This window comes from Falco cherrug, chromosome 5, assembly GCF_023634085.1.
Source record: "Falco cherrug isolate bFalChe1 chromosome 5, bFalChe1.pri, whole genome shotgun sequence".
Taxonomy (NCBI): Eukaryota; Metazoa; Chordata; class Aves; order Falconiformes; family Falconidae; genus Falco; species Falco cherrug.
The window spans coordinates 11,833,013-11,855,535 of record NC_073701.1 but is presented as its reverse complement, the minus strand read 5'-3'; the positions used below and the strand labels follow the sequence as shown (position 1 = coordinate 11,855,535).

The 22,523-nt window shown below is 40.4% G+C and overlaps 1 protein-coding gene across 1 annotated transcript in view; it reads right to left on the bottom strand.

The window, feature by feature from the left end:
* The window catches only part of LOC102058980 (potassium voltage-gated channel subfamily KQT member 1-like), a 510,914-nt gene that overhangs the window by 478,255 nt on the left and 10,136 nt on the right, over nucleotides 1-22,523 (bottom strand). The window contains exon 2 of the mRNA XM_027815098.2: nucleotides 6,238-6,328. Coding sequence (XP_027670899.2) covers nucleotides 6,238-6,328 — 91 coding nt within the window. The remainder of the gene's footprint in view (nucleotides 1-6,237; nucleotides 6,329-22,523) is intronic.

Here is a 22,523-nt window from a genome sequence, read left to right as displayed (position 1 = left end):
ATTAAAAAGAAATAATACTATGCCTGTTATCTTAATTTCTCAGAATATGCATTTTGAAAGAATTTTACATTAAAAAATGAATGAAAAGATACAGATAAGGATGATGGAACAAAGCAACAGCTGTCAGGTTTTGCCTTCTTCAAGGTGAACACTGTTCAGAAGCGAAGTTCCTGCCAGAAAAGTGCATGTGGGTGCAGCTCGGCGGGTCAGGTAGGAATCACAAACTCGTTCTGCACTCAGTCACACATTATTTAAGGAGCACTTATGAAAACTATTGGGAAGGTAGCAAGTAAACACAAGTAATAATTAGAAGTCAATTTTATCAAAGACAGAAAGTGAACAGTATTGACTCAAGATTAAGTATTGACTGTAAAGAAATACGCACTGTTCTTGACTTTTATTTGGAAGAAGCTATTAAAAAGGCAAGTGAATCCTGAAAAAAATCTTCATGAGTACCAACAGTAATGAAGCAGGCTGGGGAGGACAACACGACACCTATTTAAGAGGTTTTTTCTTCCCTGTTTTTACCAAGAGCATTAATCCATTTTTTTTAAAGGAATTTTAAACCAGTAAACCGGTTCCAAAATTCTGATGATCACATGCGTGTTGGGAACTGGCTTTACCATGTGGTCCACAAAAAGGCAAGAAAGCCACATTTGCTCCCCTACCCTCAAATTCTACTATTAGAACAAAATACACCCCCTGGTTACTCACCTTGTGCTACTTAGGCATGGCATTATAATTTGTAAGCTGTATCTCAAGTTCATAAACACTAATTTCAGAAACTTAGTTTTAGTATACAATAGAATAAGTCCTCTCAACAGTCCCAGTTACGGACCTGCCCATAGTCATCCCTCACACTGCTCTTTCAGCTCAGTACGCTGCTCGGTTTTGCAAATTTGTTCTGGTGATCAAAATGGAGGATTTTGTAAGAGAGTAACAGCTTGAATATTTAGGGCATGAGATACTGGAAGAAATGCACAGGGACATCAGATAGGGGACTTAAAAGACACATGACAGAATTCCTTCAGTAGTCAGGTATTATGAACTTAGTGCACTAGATCATGGTCTGACAACAGGCTACTAAATGTGACATCACGGTGGACGTTTGTCACAGACCACTTGATCAAGATAAGAAGGCAAAATCTTCTTTAAAGAACTCAAGAAAGTTTCTACATCATGCCCTGGTTCTTATAGAGGACTTTAATTCAGCTAGCACCTATTCGAAGAGCAACACAGTGAGATGCAAGCAATTGGACAGATCTCTGAAGTGTTTCAGAAGTAACATTTAGATACAGGTATTAAGTGGGCATCTGGGAATGAAACAGCTGGATCTGCTGTTCAGATACACAAGGAAAAATTAGTTTGGGATATAATAATCAATGACAATGCCTTGGATGTAGCATCCAAGAAATAATGTGATTCAAGACCCTGAAGTACAGACCCTACCTTTCAGGAAAACAAACGTCCAAATATTCAGGGAACTGAAAGGTGGGATCCCATGGGAGACAGGTCTGAAGTGTTAACAAGCTCACCATAGCCAGTAGATCTTTAAAGACAAGCTCCTATAAATGCAAGGAAGTGATGAAAGTTATCAGGATAACAAGGGAAGTGATTACCCCCCTTTACTATGCACGCATGAAATTGCACCTAGAATACTGCACCTGTTTTTTCCACCACTACAAGAAGCAAGTTCTGCATAGGGCCATCAAGGTGGTCAGGGTGTTGGGCAACATGTCCCATGAGGAGAGGTAGAGGAAAATGGACTTGTTCAGCCTGGAGAAATGAATGCATGGAGGACCTCTGAGATGCCTCTCAATACATCCAAGGAGTTAATTGAGAAGATGGAGCCAGGTTCTTAACAGCAGTACATGGCAGGAAGATGAAAGAAAACAGAAGAATGACAGAAGGACAAAAGACAACAAACCAAAATTGAAACAAGGAAGGTTCATACTGGATATAAGGAAAATTATCTTCACCATGAGGGATAGTCAGACATTGGAACAGGCTTCCCTGAAAGGCTACACAATCTCCATCCTGGCAGGTTTTCAAGACCCGATGGAATAACGTCCTGAGCAACCTGGTCTGATCTCATCACTGATCCTGTTTTAAGCAGGAGGTTGGACTGGAGACCCGAATTATTCTGTGACTGTATGAAAAGAAAAAATTACCAAGGCACATGGTTCCAGAGTTCTGTGAGATCTAGCATTTGCATACTATGCAGTATGACAAGTGGAGATGCTATTACCTCCCATTATGCAATCTGTAACTAGAATGGGCACAATCATTTTGGAAAAACCTGTTTGCCCTTCCTGGCTGGCAAATTCCATCTGCAGAGCTGAACAGAGGGGCAGACAGTGCAAGTTTAGAAAGCAGATAGCAATGTAGTATCACCGTAAGTGTTGCAAACACTTTATTCACAACTGTGGCCCATTCCATTATGCTTGTTTCCCCAGACATTATACAAGAACTTTCTCATGCAGTAGATCCTAAATAATGATGGATAGACAACTGAAAAAGCTCCTAAGAGTACAGATCCAGGACCAAGGAAAGCAGGGGAAACTAAAAATTCCTTTTCATACCACACTTCATGTAGCTATCTGAATAAAAGCCAACTGCAGACTGTGGATTGTGAAATAACATGTACATCGTTGTTCTACCTAGAAGTCTTGTGATCTTGTGATTTGAAACTCCAAGCTTCTCTCTGCAAGTATAAAAAATTTAGAAGGAATTATGTTCTTCACCATCTACTCTGTTGGTGTTTATCAGCATGATTCATTGTGCCAGCGCCACTGTCACTTTCCTCATTTGCTGGCTTGCTAAATAGTCAGAGGAGAAAAAAAACCCAACCAGGAATTAATGAAGATCACAAAATGTATGTATATGGAAAAATTAAATTAGATTATCTCAGACAGAGCTGGCAAAACCACTCTCAAGAGTGGTAGTGAATACACAAAATATTTGGTAGCATGAGAATAAAAACCTCCTTCAAATGACTGCATTTTCAAGTTCTAGACAAGCAACTTCACCAGTTCTACTGCCATGGAAGTAAACTGATTTTACCACAGTGATGATCAGATGGAGATATTTACATGTTGTGTTTTCTTCACAAATGCAGAGAACAGTAGTTTCCTTGAAGTCCAAGCAAGGACGTCAAATAGAGCAATTTCTGGCCTTTGGGGAGGCATAGCATCAGCCTATATCAGAAGCTGTGACTATGCAATGCCTCCAATAGTCTCAGAGATGACAGATTTGCATTAACATTCAAATGCAGTGTCAAAAAGCGATGTATTTTTCCTCCAGAATTCACTTAAATTTACACAGACTTGAAAACATGGCGGGGGGTGGGGGTGGGGTGGGGGGGGTGAGCAGGGAGAGAGTGTAAGGGTTTGGGGCTTTTTTTACAATAAGTTCCAGCAACTGCTTGTTCAGTCTCCTTTTTCCCTTCAAACTACAAACACTGCTTTGGAGGGCCTTCTTGTTATGATATCCTCTCCTTGGTATACTCACATAGCTTGTCTAAATGATGATAGGCTTCACACTTGACAAGAAATTATCCTATGCCACCCAGATGTATTAAGAATATTAAAAAAATAAGTCTTTAAAATACAAGACTTTAGTGGTTTAGGACACATCTACAGTTACATCTGTTACTAATGTGCCATATTGACACCAGTGACCCAAAATTGTATTTGGCACATCATATAACCCTCTCTAAAAAAATATAAAAACATTTAAATGTCTGCAAGTAGCAAATGCTGTCCTTCTTGTCAGCCCTTGCCAACTTTCAACATCACAATTTTGAAGTTCATCCTTCCCAACTGTTAATCTACCTCAATATAATGAAAAGCAGTTTTTCCAAAAGTGAGAAAATCCCACTAGCATCACATACTAGTACTTATTTGCTATCGACACACTAACAGGGATATACAAAGAATTACAGGTTCCTTCAATCAGGAAAGAAAAAAATCAATTTCATTTTGAACTTGATCAAATGGATGCTTTGGTCCAATTTTGTTTCTTATGATACTGTCAGTCTGCACTGTTCTCAAACACTTTCAAGAGAGCAGAGTGGCATGGAAGGCAGAATGCATAGGCATGTGTTTTCATATTTTCATGAGAGAAGCTCTTTCTGGTTATATAAACAGTCAACTATGGTATAAAGTAGATCAGAGTAATAACCTACTACCAAGTAAAGACAGCGATGATCTCCAGGCCTCTGCAGGGTTAGCATTCTCCTGGGTAAAATGAGACATGCAGTTCGAAATTCCTTCAGGTAAAGTTGGGGAAAAGTGCTCCGAGAGGAGTCTAACCATTTAGCTACTAGAAACAAGAACCCTTACAACTCTATGAAAAAATAAACTAAGTTAACTAGCTCTGAACAATTTTTCAAGTGTTGTAATTGAAGTGAATTTATTTCAGAGCAAACTCTAAGACTCACAGGTTCAAGGTAAATGCTTCCTAAGCAAGTGAATCTACAGTAGCCAGCAGAACAGCTAACCTCTGTGCTGGCTGTTTCTAGGAAGGAAACTAAGGAAACAACAGGGAGGAAAATAAACTCAAGAGAGGTATCCTCCAGGGTAAGGTTGTAACACAGGGTGGCCAAGAAATTGTTCTAGTGCTGCCACTGACTATGCATGATTCATTTATTAGATGAAAACATCACTTAAAAATAGCTAGCAATGCTATGTGGGCACTTTGTGAACCACACATCTGTCTTCATCTGGTTACTTTTTGTCCAATTATTTGTGTCTGCCCATGCATATACTGCCTACATAAAAACAATCAGCTAAGCATTGAATCCTTGCCGATATTCCTGTTTTGAGTGGTGGTTACCCAGACCTATAATCACTCTACATCTCTCAGTTAGTATGAGAGGACTACATATGACTGGCAGAACACTGCACTTTGTTTGACACTAAATATGGCTTAAAGGCCCAGCAACATTAGTTACAGGATTAACATTAATCCAAATCCCCAAATAACTCACGGATCCTAATGATGACTTAGTCAATTGCACACAAAAGCTGCATATACTTAATGTAGTCTAAGCTACAGGAAAACAAACAAGTAACCAATTTTTATTTTCAAACCAGATAGAAAACCAAAATCCATCACATTAGAAGTCATCACTTAGAAAAAAGAAGTTACAATAAGAATACTGAGATTGTCCCACACGGAGATCAGAGGATCTGAATGACTAAAATACAGATTTTGTGAGCACCTCTTTGAAAGTTATTTACTCCATTTTTATCAAGGATGTTTAGGCTCCATTCTTAACTTTCTACAGGTGCAAAGGGGCAGGGGGGAACAAAGGAGGAGCATTATGCAGAGTCCTCATGCAAATTATTTGTACTTTTATTTCCCACCTACTTCAAATTAACACTTAAAAATATTGTATACGTATTGCAAGTTTATAGATGGTTGCTGGATGTGATGCCACGTTTTTAAGAGACTTAATAGCTCAGGACTGGTAATACATTCAGGTACATTTTATCTGCAAATTAGCCACTCAGTCCAGCAACAACATTTTTACCTGGCCACTGTGAAAATAATAAGCATCCTCTGTAAATCTCCAAGTAAACAATTTTTTCTATCACAACACCTGTTATTACTTAAGATCCTAATAGCAAGAAAAGGACATTAGATAAGCAACACAATCTCTATGCTTTTGCAAAACACCAAGTACAAAACTTAATGTAGGCTCAAGAACCTGACACCTTAGTGGATTTCTAACAGCTACAACAGTTAACAAGCACCAACTTCAAAGCCAAATCACTGATGTATAGAAGTGTGCTAGCTCTTCCTTCCTGTTCTATATACTGGCAAAGTAGTCTGACACTTACCATCAAGATGTACATACTTCTGAAAAGCATGGTTCTTGGTCATTTTTTTACCATAACACTTTGAAGAGATGTAAAAATACATTCCTGCCTATAGAATACCCTGTTCCACACTGAACACCCATTGTCTACTATAAGAGCTACAGGTTAGTTTCATACCCTATGAAAAGCAAGTATTTAAGAACTGTTAATCTATCAAGTACCCTCTTAGTTTAAAGATATAGAAATCATCCACATCAAACTATGACCTTCCTTTAATGAAAGCAGGTACTATTTAAAATGTCCTGGTAGCATCTTTTGCACGAGTAATTTTAACAGTTATTTGCCTTGTTTACCTAAAGCAATTTAAATTTAGTCAAACTGATTAGAGTCTTTCCCAAAAAAGTTTACTTACCATCCAGAAAAGGGTTCCACTGGCAAATTCAGAATAATGCTCTATAGTAGATAATACACTGAATATTAAACAAATCAGCACCAAGAGAAATCTGTAAAAAGAAAAGAGTGCTTAGTGACTCATCCAGTTGAATTGGAAATCTAGACCTAGTTTTAGCTCTCTCATTCACATAACTTTTTCATCACAAGTACTTTGTGTTTAATCAATTAATTCTTCCTAGTCAAGTGAATGTCATCATTTTTCATTCAATAACTTTCAAGAAACATGGAATAAAAATGACAGGAAGGATGAATTCTATCACATTATCCAGTATAATTTCCCATAGAAACTTGTCATAGTGAAAGTTTCATTTTTCACTGATTGCTATATAACTTACATGCCGCAGTAGAAAGGTGTTACAATTGATAATGCATTAATTAAAGTAGAATTAGACATATGAGTGGAGTGAGGAACAGTAACTTCAATGAAAAATGTTCCATTAAATGCATTCCATAAATTCAAAACATACATAAATACAGAAGAAATAGCTACTACCACAGTATTTCTAGTATCACCATTCAGACCAAGAAAAAAACCTCAGAAGTCTCAAAATATATACTCCTGCCTCAAAAAAACAATTAATAAAAGCGGAATTGAAAAGTTATGAGAATTGGAAAACAAAATGTGCAATTGGATCCTAGTTGATTAAGCGCTTAAATGCTGGCAGAATACCCATTACTATGATGTGTACAGTGTCTCAGCCATCTTTCCACCATTGGTAACATTAAATATTTAAACAACTGGTGAAAATAAGTGATGTATGACTAACTCTGATGGAGACATCAGGAAGACAAGACTTCTGATATGTTTGCACTATAGTTGTCACCATCTTTTAAGGTCACGTGTAAACAAGAGAAAAGTAAGAAAACTGAAAATTCTTCCACTAACAGCCAGAAACATTCCCTCTTGTGTACCAGCTCTTCCAGCTGTCATTTCCTCTGATTCCATGCCAAGAGGCTGTATCTGAACTCCTAATCTCCCAAACCAGCAATTAAAACCTCTTACAGTCCTGCATGTGATGAGATATTTTTCCAATGAGAAACCCATCTGAAGAAGATAAACACTACTGACGAGGCTAGTTGGAGAACTTGAAAACAAACGACAGACTAAAAAACAGCTCTGGTGGCTATACTATTAAAATTGTGAGACTTCAGCAAACAGAAATAAATATATGAACTATAGTATACTTTTGGTAGCTTTTACATGAAAAACATAGGAGGAAGAGCTTAACAGGAAGGGGAAAGATTCATGTTCAACCTAGAGACCAGTGACAAGATAAGCTCCTTAGGAGTCTCTCCAGGGACTTGCCCTGGTAATTTTTATCAGTGTTCCAGAAGAGGACATGAAATGCACCTCACCGAGTCCCACACATGACACCAAACCAGGGGTTCAGTCATTAAACCTGAGGGCAGAGACACTGGTTAGCGGTGCCTGGACAGGCTAAGGAACAAGCCTAAAGGATTCCCATAAAACACAACATGAACAAATGTCAAGTCCTGCACACAGTATGGGGCAGGCCCAAATATACATCAGATGAAGACTGGCCATATCTTGGGCTGCATCCTCTGTAACCCTACCAGCATATGAAGGGCAGTGATGGTTCCATTTTGCCAGACTATACCTGGGGTGGTGCACACAGACAGGGCCCAGAGTACAGCAAAGAAGTGACAGACCGAAGGGAGCTTGGCAGAGGGCAAGAGCAGCATGAGGACAACCCTGACCCAGCATGAGGAGCGATGGGTGCCACCGCCCTAATGGCAGGGGAAGCCCTGACTCTACTGCCCACCATGTATCCCACTTGCCCCAAAGTCCTGTGCATCTTCCAGTCACCTCATCTGTTCGCTTCACCTCTTTCTGTCCCTGGGGGTTGCCATTTTGTAAAACATTGTACACCACTTGTTCGCAGCCTGCTCTGTGACTGGCTGATAGGACCAGCTGCCTCTTCCTGTCTACACCAGAAAGGTGTCAGAGTGTGACGTTCCTGCCTATGACATACCTGGAGACTCACATTTTTTTTTATGTGATACCCCACATGTTTTCATACTTCTCTATGACTGGTTGGTTGCCATTTTTCTGAAAACATCCTACCCACATGATCTCAGACCACTCTTTGGCTGCTCATTTCCTGTGGACTATGCAGTGTTCATATAAATATATATGTGTACATTTTTGTATATACATAGTTTCTCTATATAGAAGTAGATATACATAATATATAGACTACATATAGACTATAGAATTGGGGTGGGCTGACCTTGGCTGGCTGCCAGATGCCCACCCAGCTGCTCTCTCACTCCCCTTCCTCAACAGAAGTGGAGAAAATAAGATTAAAAGGCTCATGGGGCAAGACAAAGACAGGGAGATCACCTACCAGTTACTGTCATGGGAAAAACAGATCCAGCTCGGGGAAAATTAACTTAAACTATTGGCAGTTAAAATAGATGTGGACAGTTAAAATAGATTTGGACAGTGAGAAACAAAGAAAATGAAAACTTTTCTGCCCCCACTTTCCTTTCCCAGGCTCAACTCCTCTTCTTCATTCCTAGCTCCTATGCCTCCTTCCCTCACACACGCCCTGAGTGACATGGGGGAGTGGGGAACGGGGGTTTGCGGTCTGTCCATAACGCTCTGTCTCTGCCCCTCCTTCCTCCTCTTCCTCACACTGTTCCTCTGTTCCACCATGGGCCCTTCCACAGGCTGCAACCTCTGCTCGGGTGCCTGGAGCACCTCCCGCCCCTCCTGCTCTCACCCTGGTGTCTGCAGGGCTGTTCCCCACGCTTTTTTTCCTCACTTTTCTCTGCCTATGTGTATTTTTGCCCTTCCTTAAGTGTGTTCCCCAGGACACAGCTCCACCTTGGCTGCCGGGCCCAGCTGTGCCCTGCGGCAGTCGGCTGGAGCTGGATGGAACCGGCTGTGTCCAGCACGGGGCGGCCACAGCCTCTCCTCACAGAGCTGGCCCCTGCAGCCCCCGCTGCCGGCGCCTGGGCACCAAAGCCCAGTACAAGAATACATAATATAGAATATAGCATATAGAAAGTAAGTGTAAATACACGTATATAGATATAAAATGATATAAAAATAGATATAGATATAAAATAGCTCATCTAAGACAATTCACCCCAATGCAAGCTGATGGTTTTCAGTGGCTGGAGGGGTAGCCACTGCCATAATGTGCCGTCATGGCTGAGCCCCCCCCCAAGAAAAGGGAGCAACGTATGACCCTGCAAGGCCATCATCTCTCCTCCCCACCAGCCTGGGCTCAGCTCCCTCAGGAAGCCCATTGTGGCTCAGTCAATATCTACCTGCAAGGCTGAGCATGCTGTGCAGAAGAGGCAAAAGCCCTCTGATGGCTCTTGTCCACTGCCAGAACTGGGACAGTGATGTCATCTGCATGACAGCTATTGCTCCTACTCTTCTTGCATCCCTTTAGGGGTCATCCAGGAAAGACGATGCACCTAGCACAGGGCTTCGACAGTCATGGGAAACCATGATCATCTCACCTGACTTTCTTTCTGCACCACCTCTAGCTAATTTCACCCATTTATTTCCAATACAATGGCAATTCAATTTCTATAACATCCTCCCCCTGCATAGGTTTCTGACACCTAATTGCACTTTAAAAAGTTCTCTATGAGTTATTTATAGTTACAGTATAATTACTGTGTAGTTACTGAAGAGCTGGTCAAAGTACAAGTACTTTATAGTTACTGTTTTCTGTAAAGCAGAAAACCAAATCTGCACAGGAAAATTCTGTGATGCTCATCTCAGGAATTTGTGTGATTGGATCCTGTTGTTGGGCTATTTTTAACTATTTCTGTCATCTACAGGTGTGAAAGTTATTTATTTGAACTCTTAGTCCTCCATCAAACCTTGCTTAAGCGATGGGTAGCGAGTGGTACATCTCCAATATGCTGAAACAGTAACACTGTGGGCTTTTTGTAAATCAGTACTGTCAAACAGAAGGGGAAAAGATCATCTCGATAGATCTATTTAATTTTTTTTTCGTGATGGGCTTGCAAAGGTAATGGTTCCTCTCTGTCTATTCTGAGCTGTGAGCTCTGCTGGGATAAGAATGGCTATCCACCACTATGTATTCTGGTTCAGGCATTACTGTAAAGTAATTTTTTCAGATGCTTCCAAGTTAGGTGTGGTAGCATAATATTGTAAGATGATAACTGAAAAGAAAATAGCACTAGTAATTATCATACAAGTTTAGGGTTTCTACAGAAGTAGAGGACTAGCCAGCCTAAATTACTGGATTGGTAAAACTTAGGGATTCAGAAAATCAGACATGCAATTCCACTATGCATGCTACAGGAAACAGGAAGCAATAATAAATACCATTCTTTCCAGCTTTGTAATTCATAACTCACAGGGAATTAGACAGAATGTTAATGTTTATTATAATGCCTGAAGGTAATTCTCTACAGTACTTTTTTGTTTTCATCACCTTAATAAACATTTTAAATTGTTTCCATATCTTTAGCTAGCTGATTTATTTCAGTACAAATCAAAATTTACGATTTAAAACACTACTCCTATCTAACACAAAAGAGAAAATGGGCTTCCTTTTTCTTTTAAAAAATATAATGGGAATATAATAGAAAAGGAACTGTATAAATTTTGTGAAGTCCATATGAAGAATGACTTTACCATGCCATATAATAGAAGAATGTTTAAGAAAACCAATGTCATAAAATGCATTATCTGTGAGCTCTTCTTGCAGGTAGCTTTTATTTCCGGTGCTCAGTTGCTACTACAAATCACAATAAATATGTGGTCAATTCGCAGTCCAACTTGTCTGGAGCTGCCAATGAGCCTTTTTATCAGCACGCTGCTCTGTCCGCTGTACTTGGATGCTGTGGTTTAAAGCAGCAGCCCTGCTGGTGAAAGCACTGTCCCTGCTTATGGTGGGGTCAGCCCCTGCTCCTGTTTTGCTCCATCTCATGGAGTAGCCCTGACCTTGTTGCATCCTGAAAAACCCATAGAAAAGAGCAGCAGAAAGAGATTTGTTAGGCAGAGTCACAGGAAAAAAATGGTCATATACTACCTCAACCTCTCACAATGCCCATCATCTTTATGGAAGAATTTTGATGGATTGAGTGCAACCTGTGCTGAATATACAGAAAGTTGAGATCAGACATAGGGGGGGATGGGGGTTTAATGTGGTCTGGTTGTTTGTGGCAGTCTCTTTTTTCAATAACCATATCGGGGGTCAGAAGTTTGTGCTGTTTGACAACAAACCCCTCCGAATTCCCTGGCTTCAAGACTGTTCTGCAAGTGACTCTGGCCTCCCAGCCAGATTGCTAGGGTCTTGTCCCGGGAGGTGGAAGATGTGGGTATGAATCTCAGTCTCAGAAGGGTATTAAGCCCAAGCACATGCTTTAGCTCCGAAGCAGAAGGAGCTCGTCATTAGCACCAAGTAGAAAGACTTGGCCAAACCTAGGGGAATGATTTTAGGCACCTTGTTGTAAGGAGACAGCTTCAGATTGCAAAATATGTTCTTACCCAGGCATAGAGTTCAGAGCTGTTGGTTCTATCCCAAGGGTCTAACTAACATTTTGATCTGTTGGCAGAATTAATAAATAAACATTACCCTGCATTGATTTTCAAAGGGGAATTTGAAACAGTTCAGTATTTTTTCTGAAATCTGCTCAAAGGAGACTAAGACATCTAAAAAGGCAAGATTTTGGAGGTTCCTAACTAATCCCTCAAAGGGCAACAATCTTCGGGATGCCTTCAGTAAACCTCTCCTGATGCCTAGCTACTATCTGGTTGTCTTGAACTCTGTTCCTGAGCATGCCCTGCATTGGCCTTGTCTTAGCTGAGAGCCAGCTAGTAAAGGGCTAAGATTCAGCAGCACTGTGTAAAAGAACAAGCCAGACCTGCACTACCAGGAGTAAAGGAGAGAAGGAGCCAATGGGGAAACATGTTTATCATGCTTACTGAAAATTAAAATCTGGTTTCTCAGAGTCTCTCATATTCAGGAAGCTGTTTCACCACTTTTGATGGTATTAACAAAGCAAAATGTGTTCACGGTAGGCATCTTAATGATTTCTAGTTCTTCATGAATGGCAAATACCTAGGGTTGAAATGTCTTTAGGAAAAATAAGGCTGAAAGGGAAAAATGTAGATAATGCGTCTTAGTCAAGGCTAGCAGCACCTTTAGCACAGGACAGATAGTAGGCATGTTCTCATGATTCACTAGTTGCACAAACCATCACCCGGTCCTGCTACTTCTTTCACTTCAACATACACAAGTTGCCAAGCACATTATTCAGCAGTTTAACTTTCAGTCCTAAATTCTTCTGTCTCTGAAAATGGTGGTATGTTTAGAAGGTACAAAGATCTGCCCAAGTCATAATAAAACTGATGCATTGTTTTAATGAGCTGCTACACTGACCAAAGATGTCAGCCAGCAGAGGGGGCAGAAGTCCTGCTTTCTCCCTGTAGGCAGTATGACTAGAGAGTGATACTCAAAAAAAGAAAAAAAAAGGGGGGGGGGGGGGGGGGGAAGAAAGAAAAGAAAACCAGAGCAAAACGTTGAGAGGAGACATTGAAACACGAGCCAGCCTTTGTTAAATGGAAAAGAGAAAGCTGATAAGGAGTTTAGAGCAAAAGTGTATTGCCAGTGTCCAATATGGTAAGAGTCTAGGCATGGGAATATGCACAGCTCAAGCCTTTCTTTACAGAGTAGCACTGCTTTCCATATAACAAAAATGCAGGTATAAAAGTAAGGTAACCAGGGTTATAATATTCTCTTTTTCTTCATACATTTAATCTGAGAGAAGTACAATACTACACAGAAGCCCTCACATTCACTGAGTACCCCACTCGGTTGGATGCTGTGCTGTATCACACAGTTTCTTTATCCAGGCAGCTTTTACTTTCAATTAGTAATTCCAGTGATGGGTAAACGGCAAAGATGCAAAGAGGTGAACAGACTTGTCCAACATCAGGACAGTGTCAAAAACATTCAGAACCTGGATCTCTTGAAACTTAGTCAATAGTCACGGCAACATAGGAACTTTGCCAGTCCCTGAAATAACCACATCAAACTCCAGGATAAATTTACCAAACACTTCTTGAACCTAACCATTCTGTTGTTTCTCATCTTTTTTATGAGGCTGATGTACCATTCCTACCGCCGTTACATATCTTATTTCCAAGCAAAATGCATGTATAAAGGTATGGAAAGCTTCCTCTGAGTACAGCCCCTACATTTCTTCCAGATCCTTGCCATTTCAGTTACCTCCTTTCCAAGTTCCTTTGTCTTCTTTTACTACCCTCACTACTAAAAAATAAAAACCCAAGGATAACTCACATTCTAAATGTCAAGATACTGTGGATGACAGTGCTCTTTACACCTTTTCTCCTTTTCCACTCTAAGTTAAGCAAAGAGACGAACTGGATATTCTTACATACTCTGCAGACACTATCACTACATCTTCAACTACATCTCCTATTAGGCCTCAGAAAAAGTAACTAAATCTGTAAACTTCAAAAAAAAGAGGTTTATGAAATTTTGAGAAAAGGGTGATGCAAAGTACCAAGATGCATGTGTGTAACAATGTATACAAGAGAGCAGTTGATGGCATTCATTTACTAAGGGACACAGCACTGTCCCTTAGTTTTTGTAACTTCCAGCTAGTCGTTGGTTCCCTTCTGTATTTATGTGTTGAGGATCTTCTCTCTCTCTTTTTCCATTTCCAAACCACACATTAAAACCGTTCAATGGACACTTAAAATTTATGGCACTATATATCCTGACCAGCGGGTGTCGCTCTTTCTCAATGAATAACAAAGGTATCACTGCTAGCACAGGATAGGCTGGACATTCTACAGATAAAGTACCACGTCCTCTATTAAATGCATTTATTTGAAATGTAGATTCACTGCTGATCACTTCTTGTCATAAAAGATCAAGACTTGCTTTTTGCAAGAGGGGAAGGGTTAGCTTCAGATCACCTCGATATATTCCAGTTACAATAATCTCCTTTCCCAAATCCAAACCATAATGTAAAATGTTTCTGGTAATGTCAAGCAGAAAGGTTTTCTCTTTGTACACTACACTATTAACAATTTCAAGCACTGAAATTCCCACATCTAGTGACCATGTTTGCCACTTCTGTCAACTGCATGACACAAAAGCATGATACCTACAAAGCACACAAAAGTTAAAGTTATCGGTGAAGACACACTTGAGACCAGAATTCAGAGCAAGGCAGGCAAGGATGGTACCAGCTCTAAGCAGTACTAGACTACCATACTGTGTTATTCCAAGACAACTCAAAGTAGAGACCGGTGGGCTTGAGACTCTTGATCTTGATTCCGAAAAATGAATTATTACAGTCTGTTTATTGGGACCTGGAAGAATAACAAGCCTGGTATAGAAACATTAGGTAATGTCAGAAAGCCTGATATTTAGCCTGAATGCCAGAAAGCACAAGGAGACATTAGCAACTGACGTTATTATGGGGAAATGAGTGGATTCTTTGACCAAGTGATAAAAAGCTGTGCTAAGCAGTGACAAAAGCAACTGAACTACAAGCATGAGGGCAGCTCCCATAAGTACAGATTAAGTTGCAGTGAGGACAAAGTCAAAGATAAATACAGATTAATGAGTAAGTGCATCAAGTTCCTCACAATTACCAATAACAAGAACAGCAACAACAAAAACAACAACAAAAAAAAAAGCAAGCAAGTTCAGTCCAAAGGCAGTTCACCTAGTCAACCAGTAAGTCATGAACTGATAGCAAAGATGTTGTTCCAGTAATCTCTAATCACAGCAAAGCTCTGGCACAGAAGCAATAGACTTTAGAAAAAGTCTGTGTAGAAAAGTTCAGAAAGTTTAGGAAAGAAGACTGTACAAGAATTCGTATGGAATTAGAGACGTGCTGCAGGTATCAGGCTATTGCACAGCTCAGCAGCAAACTGCAGGGGCAGCATTCTTGCAAGTAGTTTTGTCACTGGGGAAAGCTGTGTCCTATATATAAAAAAAAAGTTATCTTCTTACTGAGCCCACCTTGGCTGAAAGATACAGCCATCAAGTGTCCTCAATTGTAAAACCAATCCCAGTGATTTTTCCCTTTTATGTGATGGGAAGACCATATTCACTTTCCAGTTAGGCTATTTATGTGGGGAGAAAATAAGTGTTAATAGACGTTAAAACCGTTATTAATTACCAAGACAATTGTCAAGACCCTCTGTAGGCACTAATCTCAGCCTGTCCTAGTCCCCAGGGAGACCGGGTGACAGTCCCCTGGGAGACTGCCCTGCACACCCACACCCCCTCACCCCGGCCCTGCTCCCCAGGTGGTGCTGTGTGATGGGTTCTGGCTGCAAGCTCCTGCCATGCTGGCCCTGGGGACCCCCCAATACTTCCCATGCCCTGAGGAGCTGCTGGCCCCCACAGAGCCCTGACAGCATCCAACCCTTCCTTGCAAGGCAGGGGAGGTCTAACTGCTCTTACTGAACCCTTTTCTGCAGTGTAGCATTGTGTTACTGCTTCAAAATGAAGCTTTCAAATTGTACTGAAACAGGTACTTTTGTAGAATTGGTTTGTAGAATATGGAAGCCTTTCAGTGAGATATAAAACTGTGCTTACTGAATGCTCACCTGCTGTTTTAGGCTGCAGCTGCTGTCTGTTACACCAAAGGTGAATCAAGTTTTCCTAAGTGAACAACAACAAAATGCTACAAAACTAAAGACATGATCTGGAATTGATTGTGTCCTCCTAGTTCCAAAGTATCTCATGGATTAATGAGGAGCCTCTTCCTAGGTTGCCTGGTAGAATCCATACTATTCGATAACAGAACCTAGAAATCACTTTTCACAGCTGTGATTTTACCATAATGTAGGTTATTCTAAACCTTTTCTTGCTGAACAGTAGTTTTAATGGTTGACTCTCCAATTGTACTGATACCAAAGGATTTAGTGTTTAAAAAAAAAAAAAAAAAATCTGAAGAGTATATGCAACCCTTTCTAATTAAAATAATACAAACTACCATGCACACAAAGGATAGAAGAGCCTTACATAGCGATCTTATATAAGGCTTTATAAAAATACTGCCTCTTTAGCTACCACTGGATTAAGGCATTTCTAAAATAGGTCGTAGCCCACAGGAGGAATGTATTTTCCTTCACACACAAAACCTGAATGACTGCAGCATATCTACCTCCTGAACTGAATTAGGGAACATATTACCAGCAGATCACACAGACTGCTACAGATCATTTTGTTTCCTAATCTATTAGTGAGAGAAAGCACAAATCCCACGATCTGACTGTTTTGCCAATACTGTGTGTCTGCTAACATGTGATTAGTCATTCAATATGAGAATATTTTGAGGAATGTAAGACAGACAATCTGTTATAAATCAAGCCTGACTTACGAAGATTCTTAAGAATTAAGAATGGGGCTCAGACTGAAGAAAGCAGCTGGGGACTTTTCAGATCTCAGTACATTTATGATGGGAAAAAAGGCAAAAGGGAAAATAAGAGGTATGCCAGTTTTAGGTTTTGTAACCTGTGTAAGATGTTCTGTTTATATACAAGTAAAGGTTTCCCACCATGATGAATTTCCATTCAGAACTATTATTTGATGCCTTTTATAGCTTTCTAAGCATGTAATATACACTCAGCCAAAGGATTGGAGCACTATATTTTCCTCTATAAGAAAGGAGAGCAATTCCTGGAAAAGGGCTATGATGGAGGATTACAGGGAGAAGCTAATTTATGAAATGGCCATGGCCAAATAAAATCTCTGACTGAAGTGCCTGAAGCTGTTGATTGGGTTACTGCTTACTTGGTAATTTCTTGTTTCTGTTGTCCTGTTTTGATGATAAAGATAATTTTCTGTTCATGATGTGTTTTCTCATCTCATTTCCTTCCACAGTTTTTGTATCTAAAATAGCTATTCTCTACAGAGACAGAAAATTCTGGACACCATTTTAGACACCAAACAGGAGACAACAGGTACCTGTTTTGCAGGTAATACCTGTAGCTCACTTTAATTTCTGTTATAACCATAAATAGTCATCACTCCTGAAAATTAAGATTATAGAATAAATTGTTAAATATCATATTGCCAATTGTAAAAAAGATTCAAATTTTTGTCTTGAATATCAAGAAAAATAAATGTAAGAATCCCCAAATGGAACCATTGAAAGTGTTATTAGTTGTAAACAATTTGGATGATGAATACAAACACACTCAAGTATATCAAAATAAAGTTAAGCTTCTTACTAGCAAAGACAAAGGCATCTCGAGAAGCAGACGGCATTTATTGCTTTCTCTATCCAAAGCTCAACTTTTGTCCTCATGAAAGCTCATACTCAAATTAAATGCTGTGTATTCTTACATACTATAAAAAAGTGAGAATTACCTGTCAACTTCCTGCTGTGTAAAAAAATTAAAGTTTTTTACCTGTGTATTGCAATGAACATTTCAGAAGCTGTAAAACATGCTGATTCCATGATAGCAGAATTTGCTCCTGCCTTCAGCTCTGCTCCATAACCTCCCACTTGAAAACATAACCTTAAAAATAATACACTATATGTTGTCATTGTCCATCTGTATCTACAGAGAACCCAAAACGATGGAAAGGATGTGTCAGTGTCTATTTGCCCTTAGATCCATAATCCTTATAATGCTAATGCCTTTTCACCCACTTTCCACCAGCAATCCACTCCTGGCCTGCAGTTAGGGTACAAGGGCAGCCAGAATACCACGGGAAGCAGACTTTGATGGCTAGATTATTTTGTGGAAAGCTTCAGTACCTCATCAACTGGCAGGCCTATGGACCAGATGAACATTCCTGGAAACTGGTGGGCAACATGCATGAAGCTAAAAGGAGAGCTTTCTACAACTGCCCCTCCAAAACCAGACCTTTGCAAAGTGCAGGGACACACCTTGACAAGAAGTGGATTGCTCTTAGGGCTCTGAGTGTATCAACAGGCTGTATTTGCTCTGGTCAGCCTTTCCGTACACTCAGTGCTCTGGCAATATGCATGATTACTTCCCAAATTCACCTCAGGGCGTGACTACACAAAGCTGAAACAGGTACATCAGAGCTAGTTTTGAACTGGCTAGCCTGGGAACTGCTGATGGCAGAGTATCTCAGCACAGGTTAGCTGCCTAAAATGCTGGGTGTGCTTCCTGGTCTGCTCTGGGGGCAGTATCTGATCTAGCTAAACTGAGTGCATGTGTGCTGCCATGTCCTGGAGCAACATGTCTTCAGGGAGCAGCTCAGGAAACTTGCGGTCCAATTGCTGTTCAGTCTTGCCAGATGTTAAACAAAGCAGCGTTTCTGCTCTCGAGTTTCTCTTCACATCTAGCATCTCCCTCCACAACCTCCTGCTGCTACCTGCCTGCAGCTGCATCCTGCTCTACCTTCCCTACCATCACAGGACCAGCACATTTCTTGCACTGTGTATTCCCTGTGCGCTCCCACAGAACCATACAGAGGAGCCAGAGCTACACGCCAGGTGGCAGGGAAAGCTGGCAGAACAGAGCAACAGGGAAGGCTAAGGGATGTACAAGACGATGTATTTATGCGGCATACAAGCTTCCTCCTTGGTCTATGCAGAGCAAAAAGAGATTCTGAGCCAGCACTCAGACAACAGCAGGATGACTTACAGAAGCTCAGTGGTGTTAGCTTGAGAAAATGAGAACAGCAGGATGCAAGCCTGAAAAATGATCCCTAACTGTATGGAAACTTCAGCAACAGTGCCATTTTTGCAGCTGTGTTTCACAGACCTTTGCATATGGAACAAAGCACTCTGCACTGACAAAAATTGTATTTTATTGTCCATTACATTTCAGGTGTCACTGGGAAATACCGTACAAGATTATCTACATCTCATTCTTTCCAAGAATAACATGTTGTGCAGCAGGCATATACAGCATTAGTTATTACACAGAAGATCCAGAATACAGAAACAAGTATTTTTTCTCGTGTGTATAATGTCAGTTAAAAGCTCTGTCTTTTGAGTACTGTCAGTTGAAAATAGTGAACAAACCAAGACACCAAGACTCTTGGTTCTGCTGCTCAGGCATGCACTCTAACACGATCATTTTCTGTTGGCTTTCTTCAGGCTCTGTGACAGCCTTATACCATACAGTTTTGAGTCCCAGAAGGTTCCTCTGAGTGCAAGAGGTGCCTAAACCCAACACCTTCCCAAGACGAAGAGCTCCTTTTAGATCACAGCTCCCCAGAATGCTGGAAACCTCCCCCACTAGCAAAGTTTTACATTTCAGACATCTGTTCTTCTTTTTTTTCATGTAATCCCGAACAGAGGACCTGAGATGCTCTAATATTCTTGCTGTACAGTCTGTCATCTCCATGAGGACAGTAAAGCCTTTTGAAGTAAGGGGGAATGGTAAGGACGTAATTACTACTCCTCACAACCAACATGAAAGTAGAACTTCTCATTCCTTACTTGAAGTGTTTAGAAATTGAACTTAAAACAGATAAGGGATAGTTTCTGGTATTATCATCCAGAGTCAGATGGACTGAAAATGGCAAAAGTAACAGGAGCATTTGAAGGCAGATGTAAAAACATATACAAAAATCAAAATGGTGCTGTTCCAGTCATTGATCTTGCAGTATGTAATTTCCCTTCCACTTAACACATGTAGCAGTTCACGGGTGGACACAACCTCAGTGTGAAGAAGCTGGGACTGCTCTCCCCTCTCACTAGATATGTGTGTCCTGGAGGGGGAGGCAGGTAAAGGGCTGGAGCTGAGACCCCTGAGGTGCCATTCAGGACCCAAGGTTTACATAGCAGCCCCAGAGACAAATTTTAGCCATTGCTGGTGATGCCTCTGCCATAACAGTGGAACTGTTTATACTCTCTGTGCACACCACAGGCTTTGGAAAGAAGCCATGGGGTTGAGCTGGGTAAGTGAGTGATATCTGTGTTATGACAAAAGTGCTGGAGACAAGTAGTGGAAACAAAGGTCAAGTCCTCATCCCTGTACCCCAAGTAAATTCACTCCCATAGAAACAAGCAATTCTTTTGCACCTTTTTCTCTAATACAGTGGAATTTTCCCTCTCATATCTTTGAAACAGCAGTCAATGCACACTGCCTTCATATATTTTTAAGGTCACTATCTCTGTCATTGAGCCATGCACCAGAAGATGAATAGCTTAATTAATTGCCAACTGACCTGCAGAATCCAGTAAGTTACTGCTCTGTTGCCTCTTAGGCAATCAGGAAACCTCCTTGTGGCCTGCTCCTAACAGCCTCTGGGATGCTAAACATAGCTCTATCCAACGACCTTTTTAAACAAAGTGGAGGAAAAAAACCTTGGTTGAGAGCCAAATTTCCTATAAAGAGCAGAACAATTGTTGAATATGTGGTGCCACATACAAACCTTCAGCAAGACTCAGCACTAAATACCACTGGTTTGTCTTTAGGTCTCACTTTATGTTTCAGTTTGAGAAACAAACTGTTCCTCCAAATGCAATGGCAGTCTACCAATTTTAAGTTGTCAACAAGTGATAACCAGATCTTGGGTCTCCCTAAATATTTCTGATTAGATTTCTGGGATACTTATAGGTAGGTCAAGTGGGTGGGTGTGAGTTTAATACTGCTGGCTTGGGGTGAAAGTATTTAAAGCTTGTCATGTGGCAATTTCCCTTTCCCCACCAGCTGCCAGTTTGGCTTTCCCATGTTCCCTGTTACCCATACAGTCTCCTTCAAAGGGCAATGCTCTGCACTGCAAGGGAGTGAAAACAGGTTGTGATTGTTTACTTGCTTGGAAATAGTTATTTACATCAACAGATTACAGTCTCACTTGTTGGTGGCTGTTCAGTTCCTAAAGGGAAGGAATTGATAAAGAGGAGACAAATAATTACAAACCAGTAGAGCTGGATCTACTCTCTCCTATCCTAAAATAAACTAGGTACTGCCTCCTGGTATCTTGTAGTCCTCTTTGAGTCCTCCTGTGATTCCCGAGGATGTCAAACCATAGTTTGAGCTATTACCTCAGCAAATACTTTTTTACTTTTCTGCCATATAGCTGCTAAAAATAGAGAAGTATTTCCTCTCAAAACACGTGGTTTTCTTTTCCTTCAATTTTTTACTTTTCTGAAGACAGAAACTTAACCCAAATCACCTATTTGCAGAGTTTTCCTCACCCTCTCTTTAAAAAGGGGGAAAAAAAAAAGTTTTACTTATCAGAGGAAAGAGGATTACCTGAGAATTTCTTGTTTGGTTTTGGATTCTCACTTAACACAGTTCACACCAACAGAAGATGGAGTTGCCATGCTTTCCCCAGAGAGGTCTTGCTAATGTACACTAAATTTTAGTACTTCTTGGTTTCTCCTAAATACCTTAAGACTCATGCATACATAAAAATACAACTGCTTTTTTAATCAATATTTTTAAACCATCACCCTTACATCTGTTCCATGTGTTAAAAAATTTAAATAGGCAGTACTGGTGCATTGGACAGTTGATCAGTTGGGGTTAAAGGTTACAAATCGGTGCCTCTCTGTGTCCTGATCTTCCCAAACATTGCTTCATTTCGGAGTAGCTAGTGCAACTTTAAACATGTTTCTGTTGTTATGGTAGCCAGGGGCAACTTGCGTTTAAGAGATTGATTGGCCATGAACATGCCCTACTGAAGCCTATAAACACTTGGAACTATTAGGTTAACTACAACATTGAGAGCAAAATCATGTCAAGTACTTTATCAAGGGTGAACTCTTTCAAGGTCGTGCTATAACAATCTCATTTTCCATGGAAGACAACAAGCCTAATGAAAGCTCTTAAAGGAAAAGTATTAATCATTCCTCCTTTTGGTTTTGCATCAAATAATGCCATTTCTAGCAAAGACTATCTGTGCATGTGGGGTTTTGTGTTTATCTACTGCAGATAAGTGTACTTGAAGAGTTGATATGTTGGACGCTTGTGGGAATGTTATCTCCTGAACAACAAAAAAAGGGATGGGCAAGGAGGGGACAAACTTATAATCCATTAGACAGAAATATCCGCCTTGGCAACCAAATACAAAACAGTAGCTTTGTGGCCTTTGGGGTCTGTCAAACATAAGTGACTCTGAAAAGTTGTGTTTAGACAAGAAAACATTTCTAGAAAAATTATGAGCTTTATAGTGAAAGTTAACAAAAATTATTACAGAAAAGCCATTGAAATCTATGCTCTGTAATATTTAGGTGCCTTGATCATGAGTCACTGATGTTTTTAACACAACCAGACATCTCCTGCTGTGCTCATTC